The following is a 21,839-nucleotide window of genomic DNA, read 5'->3' as shown; positions in this document are numbered from 1 at the left end:
CATAGAAAAATTTTTCAAAAGTTCCTGCTTCTTTTGATTCTCAGGTTAACATAAATAAAATAATTTATATCAAATATTCACCCGCATATTTTTAGAGTAAATAGCTCCCAAACAATCAAAAAAAGCCTTTTTTTAAGCCCTCAGAGAAACTTCCTGGGTGTTTCTTATGTTACTTACGGACACTGTGTGTACGTGCCTCTTATTGCTCGAACACACTGATGCAGCACAAGAAAAGGAAAAAGGGTGAAAACTGCCCCTGCAACTCCAAAAAAGCCATTACAAGGCAGAGAGATCACATTACATCACCAAGCTGACGCTCTGTTTTGCTGAGCAGTTTATAAATATATATATGGCAGACGCACACGCTCACATACACACAGTCTCACTGTTCCCACGATATATGAGCTATAGATCATAATAATGCACAGGTCATATCACGGGTCATTTTTCAGGGATCACCTCATCACCGCAGACTCTTCCAGGGACTATATAAGTGGCTGGTGAGTGGCAGAGATCATACTGAGTCCTGTGGATTGGATTTAAATTCAATTTACCTTAAAGTATCCTGATCTGGTGCTAAAGATGCTGTTGTCATCAGTCTGCTTTCTCAGCCTTCTACTCCTCTTTAATTATGTCGACACTGGTGAGTTGATGAACATTGATTTGAGAGCCTGTCAATATTGAGAATATTAGAAAAGAAATCCACTGATAAATATAAATTATACTTCTAGCAGACAAATGGCAGACATTTGCTCATCATTTCAGGAAGGCTTTTTTTTAATGTTCTTATTTATTATCGATCACCTTGGTTCAGTGCACCTCTGGTCTGAGTTGTGTTGGGGTGGTGGGAATCTGTTATACTTGCTTGCAAGTCTAGTTATGTTTGTGGTTGTCAAACTTGAGACAAAAGAAAAAGCAAAGCATGATGGTGTCGATGATAAGTCCCCTGAGAAACTATTGTTGGATGTAGACTGTTCCTAGAATAGATCATAGATTTTGTAGATCGAGTTTTAAGTATTTTTGTCAGCCATCCTATCAGTGTAATGGACACCAGACCCTGGGTGAAATATGAGCAATTTCGGTTCAGTTGCTTTTATCAGTCAGCTGATAGAGATACACAGGAGGCCTCTCAGAGCTGGAGGCCAGCAGGTCAGTAAGGCTGCTGTGATGGCTCCCATCCTCAGAAAGAGCCAGACCCCCAGACTGTTCAGCAGTGTATTATTTCCATGACTGTGCATGATTGTCGTTCTCTCTCAATTGTCTGTCGTGTCTCTTTGTTTCTTTTTGAACACCAGGACGAGTTCTGCGACAGATCAAGGAGCGTGTACGTGATCTCCAGCTGCAGAAAGCCAAGCAGCATCTTTTGATACACACAGTCAGTGGCCATCAGCCCCTCAGACATGTGAAGGAGGGACGCATCCACCAGCCACTGGACCACTTCAACCGACAGGCTGTTAACACCTTCCCTCAGGTAGAGAAAGATCAAATGGTGCTTTATTTACATTTCAGTTTTGAGCTATCCAGAGTGAGTGCATAGATGGTTACATGATCAAGGTCTGATATTTGAGATACTATAAACAAATGTACACTTGACTTAGACTTACATTTGAACAAGTTGCTTTGATCAAAAGAGCATCAAAAACTACAGCATTGCACATTATTTCAGAGGATCTTTCAATGTGTTTCTGATGCTGTAAGGATGATAAAACAACTGCCTTCTCAGCTAGGAGCAAAAGAGTCTCCTGCCCCACTGAACTGTGCTGCTTTAAGTTTGAGAGCTAAACTGAGTAAAATCCAACAGTAGCTCTGACGCACCAAAGAGTGAGTGAGCTCTTCATACAGAGAAATCTAGACTGGTTGAACCTTTTTACCCCCTCCAACTCCACCAGGCACTGACAAGACAATGTTTCCCGACGACGTGAATTGAAATGTTCAGCTTCATTTACCTCTTGCTGCCATTTGAGGCTGCCAATGTGCAAATTTGTCCACTGCAGCGTAAAGTAAAGGATTACTCGCACTAAGGCCATGAATGTGCACTGCTGCTGGTTTGAGTGAAACTAAATAAAACCTTTCTCTCTTTTTTTTTTTTTTTTTATATTTTACTTTGTCCGGTTCTCTCTGTCTGTCCTTCTTCCAGAGGTTCTTTGTGAATGAGGCGTACTGGCAGCGTCCTGATGGCCCAGTGTTCCTCTTCATCGGAGGAGAAGGGCCCATCTTTGAGTTTGATGTCCTGGCAGGTACAGTAGGATGCAGCACCTGTCTGATACACACTTTAAAACACCAGATAAAATACAGAAAGATTAGCTATCAAACTGGCCAATACACAGTTAAAGGTTTGGAAATGAAAGTGAAAACACTGTAAGTGAAGCGTCACATTGTGTGTTAGCAAAATGAGTAAGGTGACTTCCTGGTATTGGTTTACAGGAATATCTTTCCTGTCCTATACTGACTTTTCTAAGTACCAACCATCCAATTTCTTTCCCTATGTTTCTATCATTTTAATTTTGAATTTAAATTTTAGCTGACACTTTAGATCACAGACTACAAATTATAGTGTAATTATTTAGTACATAATGGTACCAATGAAATGCTCACTAGGTAACTAGCCTGCACCAGATAACTATGTGATAGAGTTTTGGGATGAAGGGATGACAATTTTTGTTGAAAAAGCACTTGGAAAAAAATTACACTCTAAGTATTTATTTTAAAATCACATGTAGAACATTTTTCAGTCCAGGTTACTAGCTGTTTATGCAGTATATAGTGTTTATTATTGTCACTGGGGAACACAACATTAAGCTTATCTTGGGATGAACGGTGTACTATCAAAGCTATTGCTACAAAACTGTTGTGTGTTTATATGTAAATCAAGTAAAGGAGCTATTTTCTTGGCAACTTGTGCTTTTCTCTGTTGTTTATTATTGTTAACAGAATATCATTGACATTTGAAAATGCGACAACTCTGGACTCTGTGAAACTGGGGTGGACATATTTCTCTATTGGAGACACTTTATCAAATTTTCTTGATTTTTATAGAATCAAGGATACATTATTAAATTACATTATTTTATTTTTTTTTACTCTAGTTGCATTTAAACCTTGCTTCACACTGAATCCTATTTGCTTTGACCATATTTTCCCAGGTCACCATGTTGACATGGCTGAAGAACACAGGGCTCTGCTATTGGCTGTGGAGCATCGTTTCTATGGTGATAGCATCAACCCTGACAGCCTCAAAACAGAGAACCTGGCAGACCTGAGCAGCCAGCAGGCGTTAGTGTTGGCTCCCTACCATTGTGTGTGTGTGTGTGTGTGTGTGTGTGTGTGTGCGTGTGTGTGTGTGTGTGTGTGTGTGTGTGTGTGTGTGGGTACACGTATGGTTGTTAACGTGTGTCTTGCACCCTGCTTTTCTCCCCGCTTTCTCTACCTCATTGCATATGTATGTGCATATGTCTCTTTTCAGGTCTTTTATGTTTGTCCAGTTTCCCCTCTCCACTCTGTCTTTTTATGGCTGTGTTTCTGTGTGTGTATAACTGTGGAGAAAGTATGTGTTTTATGTTCAAGTATTTTTAAGAAATGATACCTTGTCCATTTTTATGGCTTACTATACTATGATGTTTTTCTGTCTTATTATACTATAACTTTTTATGCCTGAGTGTACGATGACCTTTTTTGACATCTATAGGCTTTACTATACTATGATGTCTTTTGACATTTTTTTGCCTTACTATACTATGACCTTTTTTTGCCTTTTTTTTACTTACTATAGTACAACGTTCTTTGACATTTTAATGCCTTATTGTACTATGATGTTTTTTTTGACATTTTTAATGCCATACTATCCTGTGGCGTATTTTAATATTTTTTTGCTTTACTATACTATGACGTTCTTTTATATGATGGTTTTTGCCATTTTTATGTCTTACTATACAATGATGTTTTTTTTTTTTTTTTGCCTTTTTATGAAATAACGTCTTTTGCCATTTTTATGACGTCTTTTTGCCTTACTATACTATGATGTTTTTGACGATTTTATGCCTTACATACCTGACGTTTCTGACTTACTATTGTACGATGTTCTTTGCCTTACTACACTATTACATTCTTTGACATTTTTATGCCTTACTATACTATGGCCTATTTTGATGATTTTTTACCCTACTATACTGTGAGGTTACCTTACTATGCTATGATGTTTTTTTGCCTCACAATACTATGATATTTTATCAATTTTTTTTGCCTTAGTATATTATGACGTTTTTTGACAAGTTTTGCGTAATTATACTATGACATTTTTATGCCTTACTATACTATGATGTTTTTTGACACTTATTCCCTAAAGATACTATGACGTTTTTTTTCACCATAATATCAAGTTTTTATGGCTTACCATACTTACTTACTACTATGAAATTTTTTTATGTTTTTTTGCCTTACTATATTATGTTGTTTTTGACTTTTTATGCCTTAGTATAATATCACATTTTCATGCCTTAGTATACAATGACGATTTTTGACATTTTTTTGCCTTACTATACCATGATGTTTTTTGACATTTTTTCCCCTTACTGTACTATGACGCTTTTTGCCTTACTATACGATGCTGGTTTTTTTTTTGCCTAACCATAATATCACATTTTTATGCCTTACCATACTATGACGTTTTTAAAAATTTTTTTTGCCTTATTATACTTTAATGTTTTTTGGGCCTTCTGACTTACTATGATGTTCTTGACATTTTATGCATTACTATATTATGACATTTTTTGACGCTTTTATGCTTTACTATACTGTGTCGATTTTAACATTATTTGACACTTTATGCCTTACTATACTATGACGTTTTAATGCCTGACTATACTATGACATTTTTTGACACTTTTTGCCTTATTATACTTTGACATTTCTTGACATTTTTTTGCCTTACTATACTATGATGTTTTTTGACACTTTTTGCCTTAATATACTATGATGTTTTTTTTGACATTTTTGTGCCATACTATACTATGAGGTTTTTTTGCATTTTTTTGCATTACAATACTATATGAGTTGATGACTTATCATACTATGACAGTTTTATGACATTTTTATGCCTTACTATACTTTTTCATTTGATGCCTTATCATAAAATGACAATTTTATGACATATTATGCCTTAATATAATATGATGTTTTTTTGATGTTTTATGCCATAGTATACTATGACGTTTCTTGTCATTTTTATGCCTTACGATACTATTTCATTTGATACCTTACTATACTATGATGTTTTTATCACCTTTTCTGCCTTAATATAATATGATGTTTTTTTGATGTTTTATGCCATAGTATACTATGACGTTTTTTGACATTTTTATGCATTACTATACTATGGCGTTTTTTGTCATTTTTATGCCTTGCAATACTTTTTCATTTGATGCCTTATCATACTATGACAATTTTATGACATATTATGCCTTAATATAATATGACGTTTTTATGACCTTTTATGCCTTAATATACAATCATGTTTTTTTGACGTTTTATGTCATACTATACTATGACGTTTTTTGTCATTTTTATGCCTTCTATACTATGATGTTTTTTTGTCATTTTAATGCCTCACGATACTATGTGAGTTGATGACTTATCATACTATGACGTTTTTATGACCTTTTATGCCTTAATATACAATCATGTTTTTTTGACGTTTTATGTCATACTATACTATACTATTTTTAAAATATTTTAATGCCATACTCTACTACAATGTTTTTACGCATTTTTTTGCCTTCCAATACCATGTGAGTTGATGCCTTACCATACTATGACGTTTTTATGACCTTTTATGCCTTACTATACTATGCCGTTTTTTGCCCTAATAGACTATGATGTTTTTCAACATTTATTGCCTGACTATACTATCAAGTTTTCCATCTGATCATTAGGCAGTGTAGTAGAGTGGTTGGACGCGTTGGCTTTCGTTCCAAAGGTTGAGAGTTCAAATCCAACTTAGGACTTTTATAGGGGGAGTTTGCATAATCGCTGGGCCTGATTGGGTACCTTCCAATAAGTCTAAATGTACTATGGCATTGTATTAAATGACAATTTTCAGGGCTTACTATACTATCACGTTTTTTGATGTTTTTTGATGTTTTATGCCATACTATACAATGACATTTTTAAAAAATATTTTTATGCCATACTATAATGTTTTTTGGCATTTTTTTGCCTTACAATACTAAGTGAGTTGATGAATTATCATACTATGAGAGTTTTATGACATATTATGTCTTAATATAATATGATGTTTTTTTGACGTTTTATGCCATAGTATACTATGACGTTTTTTGTCATTTTTATGCCTTACGATACTATTTCATTTGATACCTTACTATACTAAGATGTTTTTATCACCTTTTCTGCCTTAATATATTATGATGTTTTTTTGACATTTTATGCCATCGTATACTATGACGTTTTTTTACATTTTTATGCCATACTATACTATGACGTTTTTTGTCATTTTTATGCCTCATAATACTTTTTCATTTGATGCCTTACCATACTATGACGTTTTTCTGACATTCTATACCTTAATATACTATGATGTTTTTTTGACGTTTTATGCCATAGTATACTATGACGTTTTTTGACATTTTTATGCCAAACTATACTATGACGTTTTTTGTCATTTTTATGCCTTATAATACTTTTTCATTTGATGCCTTACCATACTATGACGTTTTTCTGACATTCTATACCTTAATATACTGTGATGTTTTTTTGACGTTTTATGCCATAGTATACTATGACGTTTTTTGACATTTTTATGCAAAACTATACTATGAGGTTTTTTGTCATTTTTATGCCTTATAATACTTTTTCATTTGATGCCATAGTATACTATGACGTTTTTTGACATTTTTATGCCTTATAATACTTTTTCATTTGATGCCTTACCATACTATGTCAATTTTATGACATATTATGCCATAGTATACTATGATGTTTTTTGACATTTTTATGCCTTACAATACTTTTTCATTTGATGCCTTATCATACTATGACAGTTTTAAGACAGATTATGCCTTAATATAATATGACATTTTTGACATTTTTATACCATACTATACTATGACATTTTTATGACCTGTTATGCCTTAATATGCTATGACGTTTTTGCCTTACTATACTATGCCGTTTTTTGCCCTGATAGACTATGATATTTTTCAACATTTATTGCCTGACTATAATATCAAGTTTTCCACCTCTTCATTCAGCAGTGTAGTAGAGTGGTTGGACGCGTTGGCTTTCGTTCCAAAGGTTGAGAGTTCAAATCCAACTTAAGACTTTTCTAGGGGGAGTTTGCATAATCGCTGGGCCTGCTTGGGTACCTTCCAATAAGTCTAAATGTACTATGGCATTGTATCAAATGACAATTTTCAGTCTTACTATACTATCACGTTTTTTGATGTTTTATGCCATACTATACAATGACATTTTTAAAAAATATTTTTATGCCATACTATACTATAATGTTTTTTGGCATTTTTTTGCCTTACAATACTAAGTGAGTTGATGAATTATCATACTATGAGAGTTTTATGACATATTATGCCTTAATATAATATGATGTTTTTTTGACGTTTTATGCCATAGTATACTATGACGTTTTTTGTCATTTTTATGCCTTACGATACTATTTAATTTGATACTTTACTAAACTAAGATGTTTTTATCACCTTTTCTGCCTTAATATATTATGATGTTTTTTTGACATTTTATGCCTTACTATACTATGACGTTTTTTGTCATTTTTATGCCTCATAATACTTTTTCATTTGATGCCTTACCATACTATGACGTTTTTCTGACATTCTATGCCTTAATATAATATGATGTTTTTTTGACGTTTTATGCCATACTATACTATGACGTTTTTTGACATTTTTATGTCATACTATACTATGACGTTTTTTGTCATTTTTATGCCTTATAATACTTTTTCATTTGATGCCTTACCATAGTATGTCAATTTTAGAACATATTATGCCTTAATATAATATGATGTTTTTTGGACGTTTTATGCCATAGTATACTATGACGTTTTTTGACATTTTTATGCCATACTATACTATGACGTTTTTTGACATTTTTATGCCTTACGATACTATTTCATTTGATACCTTACCATACTCTGACATTTTTCTGACCTTTTATGCCTTAATATACTATGATGTTTTTTTGACGTTTTATGCCATACTATACTATGACGTTTTTTGTCATTTTTATGCCTCATAATACTTTTTCATTTGATGCCTTACCATACTATGTCAATTTTAGAACATATTATGCCTTAATATAATATGATGTTTTTTGGACGTTTTATGCCATAGTATACTATGACGTTTTTTGACATTTTTATGCCAAACTATACTATGACGTTTTTTGTCATTTTTATGCCTCATAATACTTTTTCATTTGATGCCTTACCATACTATGACGTTTTTCTGACATTCTATACCTTAATATACTATGATGTTTTTTTGACGTTTTATGCCATAGTATACTATGACGTTTTTTGACATTTTTATGCCATACTATACTATGACTTTTTTGTCATTTTTATGCCTTATAATACTTTTTCATTTGATGCCTTACCATACTATGTCAATTTTATGACATATTATGCCTTAATATAATATGATGTTTTTTGGACGTTTTATGCCATAGTATACTATGACGTTTTTTGACATTTTTATGCCATACTATACTATGACGTTTTTTGTCATTTTTATGCCTTATAATACTTTTTCATTTGATGCCTTACCATACTATGTCAATTTTATGACATATTATGCCTTAATATAATATTATGTTTTTTTGACGTTTTATGCCATAGTATACTATGACGTTTTTTGACATTTTTATGCCATACTATACTATGACGTTTTTTGACATTTTTATGCCTTACGATACTATTTCATTTGATACCTTACCATACTATGTCAATTTTAGAACATATTATGCCTTAATATAATATGATGTTTTTTGGACGTTTTATGCCATAGTATACAATGACGTTTTTTGACATTTTTATGCCAAACTATACTATGACGTTTTTTGACATTTTTATGCCTTACGATACTATTTCATTTGATACCTTACCATACTCTGACATTTTTCTGACCTTTTATGCCTTAATATACTATGATGTTTTTTTGACGTTTTATGCCATACTATACTATGACGTTTCTTGTCATTTTTATGCCTCATAATACTTTTTCATTTGATGCCTTACCATACTATGTCAATTTTAGAACATATTATGCCTTAATATATATGATGTTTTTTTGACGTTTTATGCCATAGTATACTATGACGTTTTTTGACATTTTTATGCCAAACTATACTATGACGTTTTTTGTCATTTTTATGCCTCATAATACTTTTTCATTTGATGCCTTACCATACTATGACGTTTTTCTGACATTCTATACCTTAATATACTATGATGTTTTTTTGACGTTTTATGCCATAGTATACTATGACGTTTTTTGACATTTTTATGCCATACTATACTATGACGTTTTTTGTCATTTTTATGCCTTATAATACTTTTTCATTTGATGCCTTACCATACTATGTCAATTTTATGACATATTATGCCTTAATATAATATGATGTTTTTTGGACGTTTTATGCCATAGTATACTATGACGTTTTTTGACATTTTTATGCCATACTATACTATGACGTTTTTTGTCATTTTTATGCCTTATAATACTTTTTCATTTGATGCCTTACCATACTATGTCAATTTTATGACATATTATGCCTTAATATAATATTATGTTTTTTTGACGTTTTATGCCATAGTATACTATGACGTTTTTTGACATTTTTATGCCATACTATACTATGACGTTTTTTGACATTTTTATGCCTTACGATACTATTTCATTTGATACCTTACCATACTCTGACATTTTTCTGACCTTTTATGCCTTAATATACTATGATGTTTTTTTGACGTTTTATGCCATACTATACTATGACGTTTCTTGTCATTTTTATGCCTCATAATACTTTTTCATTTGATGCCTTACCATACTATGTCAATTTTAGAACATATTATGACTTAATATAATATGATGTTTTTTGGACGTTTTATGCCATAGTATACTATGACGTTTTTTGACATTTTTATGCCAAACTATACTATGACGTTTTTTGTCATTTTTATGCCTCATAATACTTTTTCATTTGATGCCTTACCATACTATGACGTTTTTCTGACATTCTATACCTTAATATACTATGATGTTTTTTTGACGTTTTATGCCATAGTATACTATGACGTTTTTTGACATTTTTTTGCCATACTATACTATGACGTTTTTTGTCATTTTTATGCCTTATAATACTTTTTCATTTGATGCCTTACCATACTATGTCAATTTTATGACATATTATGCCTTAATATAATATGATGTTTTTTGGACGTTTTATGCCATAGTATACTATGACGTTTTTTGACATTTTTATGCCATACTATACTATGACGTTTTTTGTCATTTTTATGCCTTATAATACTTTTTCATTTGATGCCTTACCATACTATGTCAATTTTAGACATATTATGCCTTAATATAATATGATGTTTTTTGGACGTTTTATGCCATAGTATACTATGACGTTTTTTGACATTTTTATGCCATACTATACTATGACGTTTTTTGTCATTTTTATGCCTTATAATACTTTTTCATTTGATGCCTTACCATACTATGTCAATTTTATGACATATTATGCCTTAATATACTATGATGTTTTTTTGACATTTTTATGCCATAGTATACTATGACGTTTTTTGACATTTTTATGCCATACTATACTATGACGTTTTTTGACATTTTTATGCCTTACGATACTATTTCATTTGATACCTTACCATACTATGTCAATTTTAGAACATATTATGCCTTAATATAATATGATGTTTTTTGGACGTTTTATGCCATAGTATACTATGACGTTTTTTGACATTTTTATGCCAAACTATACTATGACGTTTTTTGACATTTTTATGCCTTACGATACTATTTCATTTGATACCTTACCATACTATGTCAATTTTAGAACATATTATGCCTTAATATAATATGATGTTTTTTGGACGTTTTATGCCATAGTATACAATGACGTTTTTTGACATTTTTATGCCAAACTATACTATGACGTTTTTTGACATTTTTATGCCTTACGATACTATTTCATTTGATACCTTACCATACTCTGACATTTTTCTGACCTTTTATGCCTTAATATACTATGATGTTTTTTTGACGTTTTATGCCATACTATACTATGACGTTTCTTGTCATTTTTATGCCTCATAATACTTTTTCATTTGATGCCTTACCATACTATGTCAATTTTAGAACATATTATGACTTAATATAATATGATGTTTTTTGGACGTTTTATGCCATAGTATACTATGACGTTTTTTGACATTTTTATGCCAAACTATACTATGACGTTTTTTGTCATTTTTATGCCTCATAATACTTTTTCATTTGATGCCTTACCATACTATGACGTTTTTCTGACATTCTATACCTTAATATACTATGATGTTTTTTTGACGTTTTATGCCATAGTATACTATGACGTTTTTTGACATTTTTATGCCATACTATACTATGACGTTTTTTGTCATTTTTATGCCTTATAATACTTTTTCATTTGATGCCTTACCATACTATGTCAATTTTATGACATATTATGCCTTAATATAATATGATGTTTTTTGGACGTTTTATGCCATAGTATACTATGACGTTTTTTGACATTTTTATGCCATACTATACTATGACGTTTTTTGTCATTTTTATGCCTTATAATACTTTTTCATTTGATGCCTTACCATACTATGTCAATTTTATGACATATTATGCCTTAATATAATATGATGTTTTTTTGACGTTTTATGCCATAGTATACTATGACGTTTTTTGACATTTTTATGCCATACTATACTATGACGTTTTTTGACATTTTTATGCCTTACGATACTATTTCATTTGATACCTTACCATACTATGTCAATTTTAGAACATATTATGCCTTAATATAATATGATGTTTTTTGGACGTTTTATGCCATAGTATACTATGACGTTTCTTGTCATTTTTATGCCTCATAATACTTTTTCATTTGATGCCTTACCATACTATGTCGTTTTTCTGACATTCTATACCTTAATATACTATGATGTTTTTTTGACGTTTTATGCCATAGTATACTATGACGTTTTTTGACATTTTTATGCCATACTATACTATGACGTTTTTTGTCATTTTTATGCCTTATAATACTTTTTCATTTGATGCCTTACCATACTATGTCAATTTTATGACATATTATGCCTTAATATAATATGATGTTTTTTGGACGTTTTATGCCATAGTATACTATGACGTTTTTTGACATTTTTATGCCAAACTATACTATGACGTTTTTTGACATTTTTATGCCTTACGATACTATTTCATTTGATACCTTACCATACTCTGACATTTTTCTGACCTTTTATGCCTTAATATACTATGACGTTTTTTTGACGTTTTATGCCATACTATACTATGACGTTTTTTGTCATTTTTATGCCTCATAATACTTTTTCATTTGATGCCTTACCATACTATGACGTTTTTCTGACATTCTATACCTTAATATACTATGATGTTTTTTTGACGTTTTATGCCATAGTATACTATGACGTTTTTTGACATTTTTATGCCATACTATACTATGACGTTTTTTGTCATTTTTATGCCTTATAATACTTTTTCATTTGATGCCTTACCATACTATGTCAATTTTATGACATATTATGCCTTAATATAATATGATGTTTTTTGGACGTTTTATGCCATAGTATACTATGACGTTTTTTGACATTTTTATGCCATACTATACTATGACGTTTTTTGTCATTTTTATGCCTTATAATACTTTTTCATTTGATGCCTTACCATACTATGTCAATTTTATGACATATTATGCCTTAATATACTATGATGTTTTTTTGACATTTTATGCCATAGTATACTATGACGTTTTTTGACATTTTTATGCCATACTATACTATGACGTTTTTTGACATTTTTATGCCTTACGATACTATTTCATTTGATACCTTACCATACTATGTCAATTTTAGAACATATTATGCCTTAATATAATATGATGTTTTTTGGACGTTTTATGCCATAGTATACTATGACGTTTTTTGACATTTTTATGCCAAACTATACTATGACGTTTTTTGTCATTTTTATGCCTTATCATACTATGATGTTTTTTTGACGTTTTATGCCATACTATACTATGACATTTTTTATGACATATTATGCCTTAATATAATATGATGTTTTTTTGACGTTTTATGCCATAGTATACTATGACGTTTTTTGACATTTTTATGCCATACTATACTATGACGTTTTTTGTCATTTTTATGCCTTATAATACTTTTTCATTTGATGCCTTACCATACTATGTCAATTTTATGACATATTATGCCTTAATATACTATGATGTTTTTTTGACATTTTATGCCATAGTATACTATGACGTTTTTTGACATTTTTATGCCATACTATACTATGATGTTTTTTTTGACATTTTATGCCTTACAATACTTTTTCATTTGATGCCTTATCATACTATGACAGTTTTATGACAGATTATGCCTTAATATAATATGATGGTTTTTTTAACTTTTTTTTGCCATACTATACTATGACATTTTTAAAAAATATTTTTATGCCATACTATCCTATAATGTTTTTTGGCATTATTTTGTCTTACAATATTAAGTGAGTTGATGCCTTACCATACTATGACGTTTTTCTGACATTCTATACCTTAATATACTATGATGTTTTTTTGACGTTTTATGCCATAGTATACTATGACGTTTTTTGACATTTTTATGCCATACTATACTATGACGTTTTTTGTCATTTTTATGCCTTATAATACTTTTTCATTTGATGCCTTACCATACTATGTCAATTTTATGACATATTATGCCTTAATATAATATGATGTATTTTGGACGTTTTATGCCATAGTATACTATGACGTTTTTTGACATTTTTATGCCATACTATACTATGACGTTTTTTGTCATTTTTATGCCTTATAATACTTTTTCATTTGATGCCTTACCATACTATGTCAATTTTATGACATATTATGCCTTAATATAATATGATGTTTTTTGGACGTTTTATGCCATAGTATACTATGACGTTTTTTGACATTTTTATGCCAAACTATACTATGACGTTTTTTGACATTTTTATGCCAAACTATACTATGACGTTTTTTGACATTTTTATGCCTTACGATACTAAGATTTTTTTTGACTTTCTTTTGCCTTACTGTACTATGACCTTTTTTGCCTTACTATACTATGATGTTTTTTGACATTTTTTTCCTTAATATACTATGATGTTTTTTTTTTACATTTTATGCCTCACCATAATATCACACTTTTATGCCTTAACATACTGTGTCATTTTTTAAAATTTTTTAACCTAAGCATATTATGACATTTTTAAAATTTTTCCCCTTATTATACTATGACATTTTTTGACGTTTTTTTGCCTTACTATACTTTGATGTTTTTGGACACTTTTCGCCTTACTGTACTGTGACGTTTTTTGACATTTGTTTGCCTTACTATACTATGACATTTTATTACCTTTCTACGTTATGACGTTATTGACGTTTTTTTGACTTACTATCCTATGACGTTTTGAGTTTTGTTTGGCTGACTACACTATGACATTTTTTTAACATTTTTATGCCTTATCATACTATGATGTTTTTAGACAATTTTTTGCCTCACTAAATATAGTGGGTTGGGTAAAACTTTTTATATCTTACTATACTTTGACTTTTTTTGACGTTCTTCTGACTCACTATTCTATCACTTTTTTTTGCATCATTACTCTGACATTTCTTGACATTTATATGCGTTATTATGCTATGACGTTTTTTGATGTTTTTATGCCCTACGGCATTATGATGTTTTTTTACAATGTTATTTCTTACCATAATATGATGTTTTTTGATATTTGTTATACCCTACTATACTATGACGTTTTTCTTATATTTTTATTCTTTACTATACTATGTTGTTTTTTACACTTTTTGCCAAAGTATACTATTAGATTTTTTGCCTTACTATTCCATGACGTTTTATGCCATAGTATACTATGAGGTTTTTTTTGAAGTTTTTATGCCTTAATGTACTGTTACGCTGCAGTCTAATGGAATGGGAACACAACATATTCGTAAGGAGGTTTTTTTGCCCCAGTCCCAAAAACCAAACTCACAAGGCAATGAGGTAATTTATTAATACCAAAAAAACACATAACTGAATTTTGAAAACAATGTATTTCATATATGGAAATTCAACAAATGTACATATATTACATTCACGTATGGGAATTTCTGAATGTCAATTCAGATCTTATATGTTAATAAACCATTTGGTTGTCTCTTTGTTTTGGAGGGGTGGCAGGGTTATTGCGTCCCTTTTTTTTTTTCAAGTGAAAGATGCTGAACTTGTGTATTTCTGTCTCTTTGGTCCAGGCTCGCTGACTTGGCTGTATTCCACCAGTACATCAGCCAAAGCTTCAATCTGAGCCACAGGAACACCTGGATCAGCTTTGGAGGCTCCTACTCTGGAGCTCTTTCTGCCTGGTTCAGAGGAAAGGTGAAGGACTGGACCCAAATATGAGGCTTTCAAAGATGCATAAGGCTTAAGGCTCTGCTCTCTTAACTAATAATTCTTTAAAAGACAACATTTTTTTGTCAAGTAAATTTTTATATGTATAAGGCCAATTCACAACATACGTTATCTCAAGGCACTTTCCAAATACAGCAGGTCTAGCCCTTCATTTTATAATATTATTTACACAGACCCAACAATTCCCACCAAGAGCAAGCACTAGGTGACAGTGGCAAGGAAAAACTTCTTTTTAAGAGACAGAAACCTCGAGCATAACTGGACTCAGGGTGGGCGGCCATCTGCCTCAACTGGTTGGGTTGGAGAGAGAGAGAGCAAGAGAGAGCACAGAGGAAAAGAACAAGAACGTCCAGTGATAGAAATATTAATAATAGTGATAGCAGCAGCAGTAACAGCAATAGTAATGTAATGGAAACTGTAGTGCTACCTAATGACAGCTCATAACATTAATAATCATCATTATTAATTATAGTAAATTTTAGCAGGTTTAGCAGCAGGTATTAAACAGGATTATGGGAGCAGTAGGTTGTTTGCAGTTGCAGATCCAGACTCTACAGCTGCATCTCTGGAGGCGGGAGGACCTGCGGAGAGTAACAGGAAGGAGACAGAGAAGAAGAAGGGAGAGAGAGAGGCACATAGCCTGGGCGCTCATGTGCTTGAGCTATCGCCCGTCAGCATGCATGACAATTGACCTTGATTATGAAAACATGTATGCAGAGATTTTTCTTATTGTAGCTCTGTATCCTTTTACAAAAACATATCCAACCAGAATGATTGTATTAAAATCCACTGATAAGAATCAGTTGGTGGGGAATCGCTGCAGTGTGAACATTTCTGTAGAGTAGTCTAAAGGCAATATTTCCTCTCCTGTTATAATGGCTGCTCTTTTTTAAACCCTAAAGGAAATAAGAAAGGCCATATATCATCTAATGAATTCACAACCACCTATCACGTCTACCACTTAGACCACAAACTAAAAGAAAAAGATGTTACTAACACATAAGAGGCTGGCTTTGACTTATGGTCACTGCAGAGATCCTGCAGTTGATTCAGTGTAACACACCTTAGATCATCAATAATCTAGGGTGTTTGTTCAGAATTAAAGAATAGGGCTGCCGTTTTTCTCTATGCTCTTATCGTCAACAAATTAACATAGTGAATGTAAAACATGAGTAAATAGTATATTTATTAGGCACTATTTTATGTGCAAATCTGGCTACTATATTAGAGTACTCACAGCAGTGTCATGGTGTGTGTGGGACTGACTCACAAAATAAAGTTACAGTCACTGTGTTCATAGAAATGAAAATGTCAACCAGTGCAACAATGTGATTCACTAATGTGCTTTTAACACTTTTTGTACAACAATGTAGCTCAATGGCACAGAGGAATAAGCTATATGGGGTTTTGGCTACAGAGACAGATACTTGTTAATATAGGATTTTTGGTTAGTTGGTTAAAATGTAGAATATTACCAGACTTGTCCTTTGATATTAGTTGGTGAAACACACTAAAAGCATTCTCTTGTCTGCAAATGCCACAGAGGCCAAAAAATATATAACACATGAGGCATTATATGAATGCATGAATGCAATGACCTATATATTAATTTGTTTTTAAGCTTGTCTCTCCTCTATCTCTCTTCCTCTTGCAGTTTCCTCATCTAGTGTACGGAGCTGTGGCCTCCTCTGCTCCTGTAAAGGCGAAGCTGGATTTCTCTGCCTACAACAATGTAAACTGACACGATCCATGGTCATAGTATTAACATATTACCAGAGCTGTAGACAGGATTTTTTAAAATATTTAAGTCCATACCTACACTACTAAAAGAAAATCTGAGAAGAAGAATTTTATTCCCTGATTGGTGGTCTAAATGCTGATTTTAATCTCCACAACAACACAAACATAACACAACACAAACATAGTAAATGTGGTTGATAATTCAAAATCCCATTATTTTATTTACATTGTAATTAGTCTTTGTTTTGTATTCATAGACTGTGAACTTCTTCTCAGGTCATCAGCCCTCTCCAAATTCCCAGACACATTACCAAGACCTCAGTGTCCTCAATTGTACCTCCAGATCTGCATGTTACATAAACAGAGGTGCTTGTTATCACTAATTAGGCTAGTGAGACATGCCTCCTTTAAATAACAACATCCTCACTCTCACATCTGTCACTTTCTCTGTTTCAGGTTGTAGGCTTGAGTCTCAGGAACGAAGCGGTCGGTGGCTCAGAAAAGGTGTGAAGACAGACACCTGTCTGTGCATCATATGACAGGCATTAAATTCCTGTGTTAAATTCGCCCTCATCTTCTTCCTGCAGTGTCTGGCTGTTGTGCAGGAAGCCTTTGCTGCTGTGGAAGTAGCTCTAATGGGCGGCAATGTCAGCCAGGTGGCTGTGGACTTTGGCTGCTGTCAGATCCCAAAGGATCCTGATGATCAGGTGACAGTTTTGGTTTTTATGAGAAGCTTTAGTTAATGAGCAAAGAACCATCTGTTGTTCGGGCATTTTTGTTCTCTTTATTTAAATTGACTGATTTTTATTTAGATTTTAGATTTAGATTAAATTAGAGATGTTAATTGACATTTCTACTAGTAGCGGGCCATGAGCAGGTTGGCTGCCGATTCCTAGGTTGGTGGTTCAAAACTTGGCTCCCAAGGTTGTGCTAGGAAGGTTATCTGGGGTAAAACCTATGCCAAAGCCAAATGTGCATGTATCGATCCACTGTGGTGACCCTTCATGGGAGCAGCCGAAAGACAATAACAACAACAACTTAACAGTCTTACTAACTATATGAAAGTGGATGTTTTTACAATATATTTTCATACAATTGAACTGTCAGTGTTTAATCTGGTCATGTTTGCATTTGTACTAGAAGCTGAGGTTATGATTCAACCATTTATCCATCACTAACTATTTAATCTGTGTATTCATTACTTTTAGCTTATTATTTTAATCATTTATCTATTTTAGCTATTTCAGCCATTACTTATATTTAAACCATTCAGTGCTAACTGTTTAGACCTCCTAACCCTCACCCTTCAGATTGAACTGATGCAAAACCTGGCCGACATCTTCATGGGAACGGTGCAGTACAATGAAGAAGGGGTCCTCATGTCTATCAATGAGCTCTGTGGTCTCATGACCAATAAGAGTGAGGCATATGAGGAGGAGATGGAGGCTTACAACCGCCTTGTTAGACTTGCAAAGGTATGGAGAACACCCAGTACAGAGATGACCCCATTCAGTGGTCACACACAGATTGAAACCACCACAAGATGTCACTGTTGCACTATATTTGTGAATTTCTCATTAGTGACTAGGGTTTGTTTCTTTGTTTACGGGTATTTCTCTGTGTGTATGTGGGTGACTTCTGCAGATTTACCGCTCCACCAGTGAAGAACCCTGTCTGGACATCTCCCATGAGAAAGCAGTGAAGGATCTGATGGACACGTCCCTCCATTCAAGCAGGAGAGCAGCAAGACAGTGGACCTACCAGACCTGCACTGAGTTTGGCTTCTGTACAACACACACACACACACACACACACACACGCACACACACACACACACACACACACACACACACACACACACACACAACAACAACACAAACATAGTCAACATCATTCTTTCTATTTCTTGAACCCCTTTTTGTGTGTGTGTGTGTGTGTGTGTGTGTGTGTGTGTGTGTGTGTGTGTGTGTGTGTGTGTGTGTGTGTGTGTAGACCAGACTTGTGAGGATGCCACTTGTCCGTTCTCCGGGATGCTGACCCTGCAGGTTGATACTCAGCTCTGTCCCCTCCTGTTTGGCATTTCCCAGCATTCCCTGCCAGCACGTATCACCTTCACAAACACCTACTATGGAGGAGACAAACCTCACACACACAGGGTCCTTTATGTCAATGGTGAGACAAGAAAATACTTTAGAATCAACAAAATAAATGACTGAACGGAAGGTGTAAACTAAAGTAAGGGAGCAAAGAAGTGAGGGAATCGCCTCAGGATATTATCGAGTTATTGAAAAATCTATATCACCATTTCCACAGGTGGAATTGACCCGTGGCAGGAGCTGTCGGTGGTCCAGGACAGGACTGAGGAAGAGGAAGAGGCTCAGACCATCTTCATTGAAGACACCGCTCACTGTGCAGATATGACGAGCAGAAGAGTCACAGACCGTCGCTCTCTCAAGAAAGCCAGAAAGGTACGTACACCTCACCAACTCATTCATCTGTACAACAGACATCAGGATCACAAGGTCCTGATACATTTGACCAAAAGCGTTTGCACAAGGAACGCTTACTGAGGGACACATTTTTTTAAAACTACCATTTCCAAGGTCGCTGGTGAAAATTCAAGTTTCTTTCCGATAGATTTGCTAAAACAGAATTAGTCAAGTGTTGTTGCCACATTATCTATAGTACTGTCTTCAAGGGTAGTTCACCTTTTGTCATGTCTGCCTTAAACCAACCCTCCCATGCCCGTGTGTGCTTTGAAAGCTACTGGTTGTTGTCACTTCCTGTTTATCCCCTCCTTATGTTGTTTACAAAATCTACATCCCTCATTTTGCAGGGAAAATAAGCATTTTAAAGTTTAATCAAAGTTAATATGAGGTTTCTCAGTCATATGAATGGGGGCCACTCTATGTGTAGAGGAGGAATAACTATTTCAATGTGCATCTACATGTGAGGAGTGAATTGTTCGATACACACACAAAAAATGTGAATCTGTCCTTGATACGGAATTGATTTTAAATGATCCTATTATAATCATTACTAGTAGTTGTGTTAGTTGTATTATACATCATTATTTCAGTGAAAACTGTTAGCATCCCATGATCACCTAAGGTCTCCGTGGAGGCCTTTTTCGGACCTGAATATTTTATATTCTTAATGTTTTTGCTTGAAATGTGTCAAATTCAACTGACTTTCAACATCTGAAAATATCATGAGTCACTCACTTAATGAAATATTAAGAAACACTTGTATTTATCTAACATTTTAGGTGGTTGCTGCAACATATTAAAGTGAACGTGTGTCTGTTTTGATGATCTTTAACACACTGTTTTTCCCTCCCTTCCCTCCATCTCTCAGGAGATTGAGAATCATGTGGCCCGTTGGCTGAAGACAGCTGCCCAGGAGAAGATGGAGAAAAGAGGAGTCTGATCAGATCACATTATAACCTGATCAGCTCTTATCGCTGTGCCCTGAAAGTGATAAGAAGCAGTTAATAAGCTGGTGTGTCTGCCTGCTCTGCTTCATCCTCCTCATCCTCCATTTCCTGTCCCCTGTCTTCCACCTCCTCACTCTCCATCTATAACCATCTCGTAGCTCTGCGCTCCATGTGTGTGTTGTTTGGTTTTATTTTTTTTAAGGATTGTTTGTGTGTCTTTGCAGATGTTACATTACATTTGGAAATGCAGAGACAGCTGTGATGATCATTTCCCCTCCCTAACTTTAATTTGGGCTTGTATTGAATTTCCTAGTTTTATTAGATTTAATATTTATCCACTGAATTTGTGTTTATACTTGTAATAACAATGATTTTATGGCTTCTTCTTTATTAGCTCTTGTGTGGGCAGTAAAATATAATTTCATGGCTGTGGTTTGTTTTTTATTTTCCATTATTCATCAGTTGTCGTAACCTTGTCACACCACTAGGGCGTGATATTGCAACATGTTGTCAAACTCATTTCTTGATCCTCCTCCTCTGTAAAACACAAGGAATCAAACCTCAGGACAGTTCACCACACTGACATTTATCTGTTGCTGTAAATAACATTTAGCACAGATTTATATCTGTCATTATGGGGCACTTGTTCGTGATTTGGAGTAGGGAAATTGAAAGTCACAGTGAATCAGTGAATGTGAGACCGTCTGATAGTTGTGTGTGTGACAGTGAGAGAAATAATGAAAGGTGAGGAAGCACCAGTTGTCCTGAGGCCATCTGTTTCCGTATGGGCTGGTGTGTGTGTGTGTGTGTGTGTGTGTGTGTGTGTGTGTGTGTGACCTTCTCAGT

General features: G+C 33.5%; 1 protein-coding gene across 1 annotated transcript; it reads left to right on the top strand.

Moving 5' to 3' along the window:
- The first annotated feature begins 530 nt into the window (after positions 1-530).
- LOC130168036 (thymus-specific serine protease) lies at positions 531-21,411 on the top strand. Its single transcript, XM_056374610.1, has 13 exons — positions 531-643; positions 1,296-1,471; positions 2,138-2,237; positions 3,144-3,273; positions 15,661-15,784; positions 17,472-17,549; positions 18,014-18,061; positions 18,145-18,264; positions 18,868-19,032; positions 19,202-19,343; positions 19,550-19,729; positions 19,871-20,025; positions 20,915-21,411. The coding sequence occupies exons 1-13, from the start codon at positions 583-585 to the stop codon at positions 20,984-20,986; spliced, it is 1,551 nt and encodes a 516-aa protein (XP_056230585.1). The 5' UTR covers positions 531-582; the 3' UTR covers positions 20,987-21,411.
- Positions 21,412-21,839: the final 428 nt, after the last annotated feature.

The sequence above is a fragment of the Seriola aureovittata genome, chromosome 4 (assembly GCF_021018895.1).
Source record: "Seriola aureovittata isolate HTS-2021-v1 ecotype China chromosome 4, ASM2101889v1, whole genome shotgun sequence".
In the NCBI taxonomy this organism is placed as follows: domain Eukaryota; kingdom Metazoa; phylum Chordata; class Actinopteri; order Carangiformes; family Carangidae; genus Seriola; species Seriola aureovittata.
The sequence above is the reverse complement of the archived record's forward strand: the minus strand, read 5'-3'. Positions and strand labels throughout refer to the sequence as shown.

Excerpts from the sequence above, each read along its gene's own strand:
- LOC130168036 (XM_056374610.1), top strand. The coding sequence starts at position 583 with ATGCTGTTGTCATCAGTCTGCTTTCTCAGCCTTCTACTCCTCTTTAAT. Across the intron at positions 17,550-18,013 it reads ATTTCTCTGCCTACAACAAT|GTTGTAGGCTTGAGTCTCAG; the intron begins GTAAACTGACAC and ends TCTCTGTTTCAG. Across the intron at positions 19,033-19,201 it reads GCCTTGTTAGACTTGCAAAG|ATTTACCGCTCCACCAGTGA; the intron begins GTATGGAGAACA and ends TGACTTCTGCAG.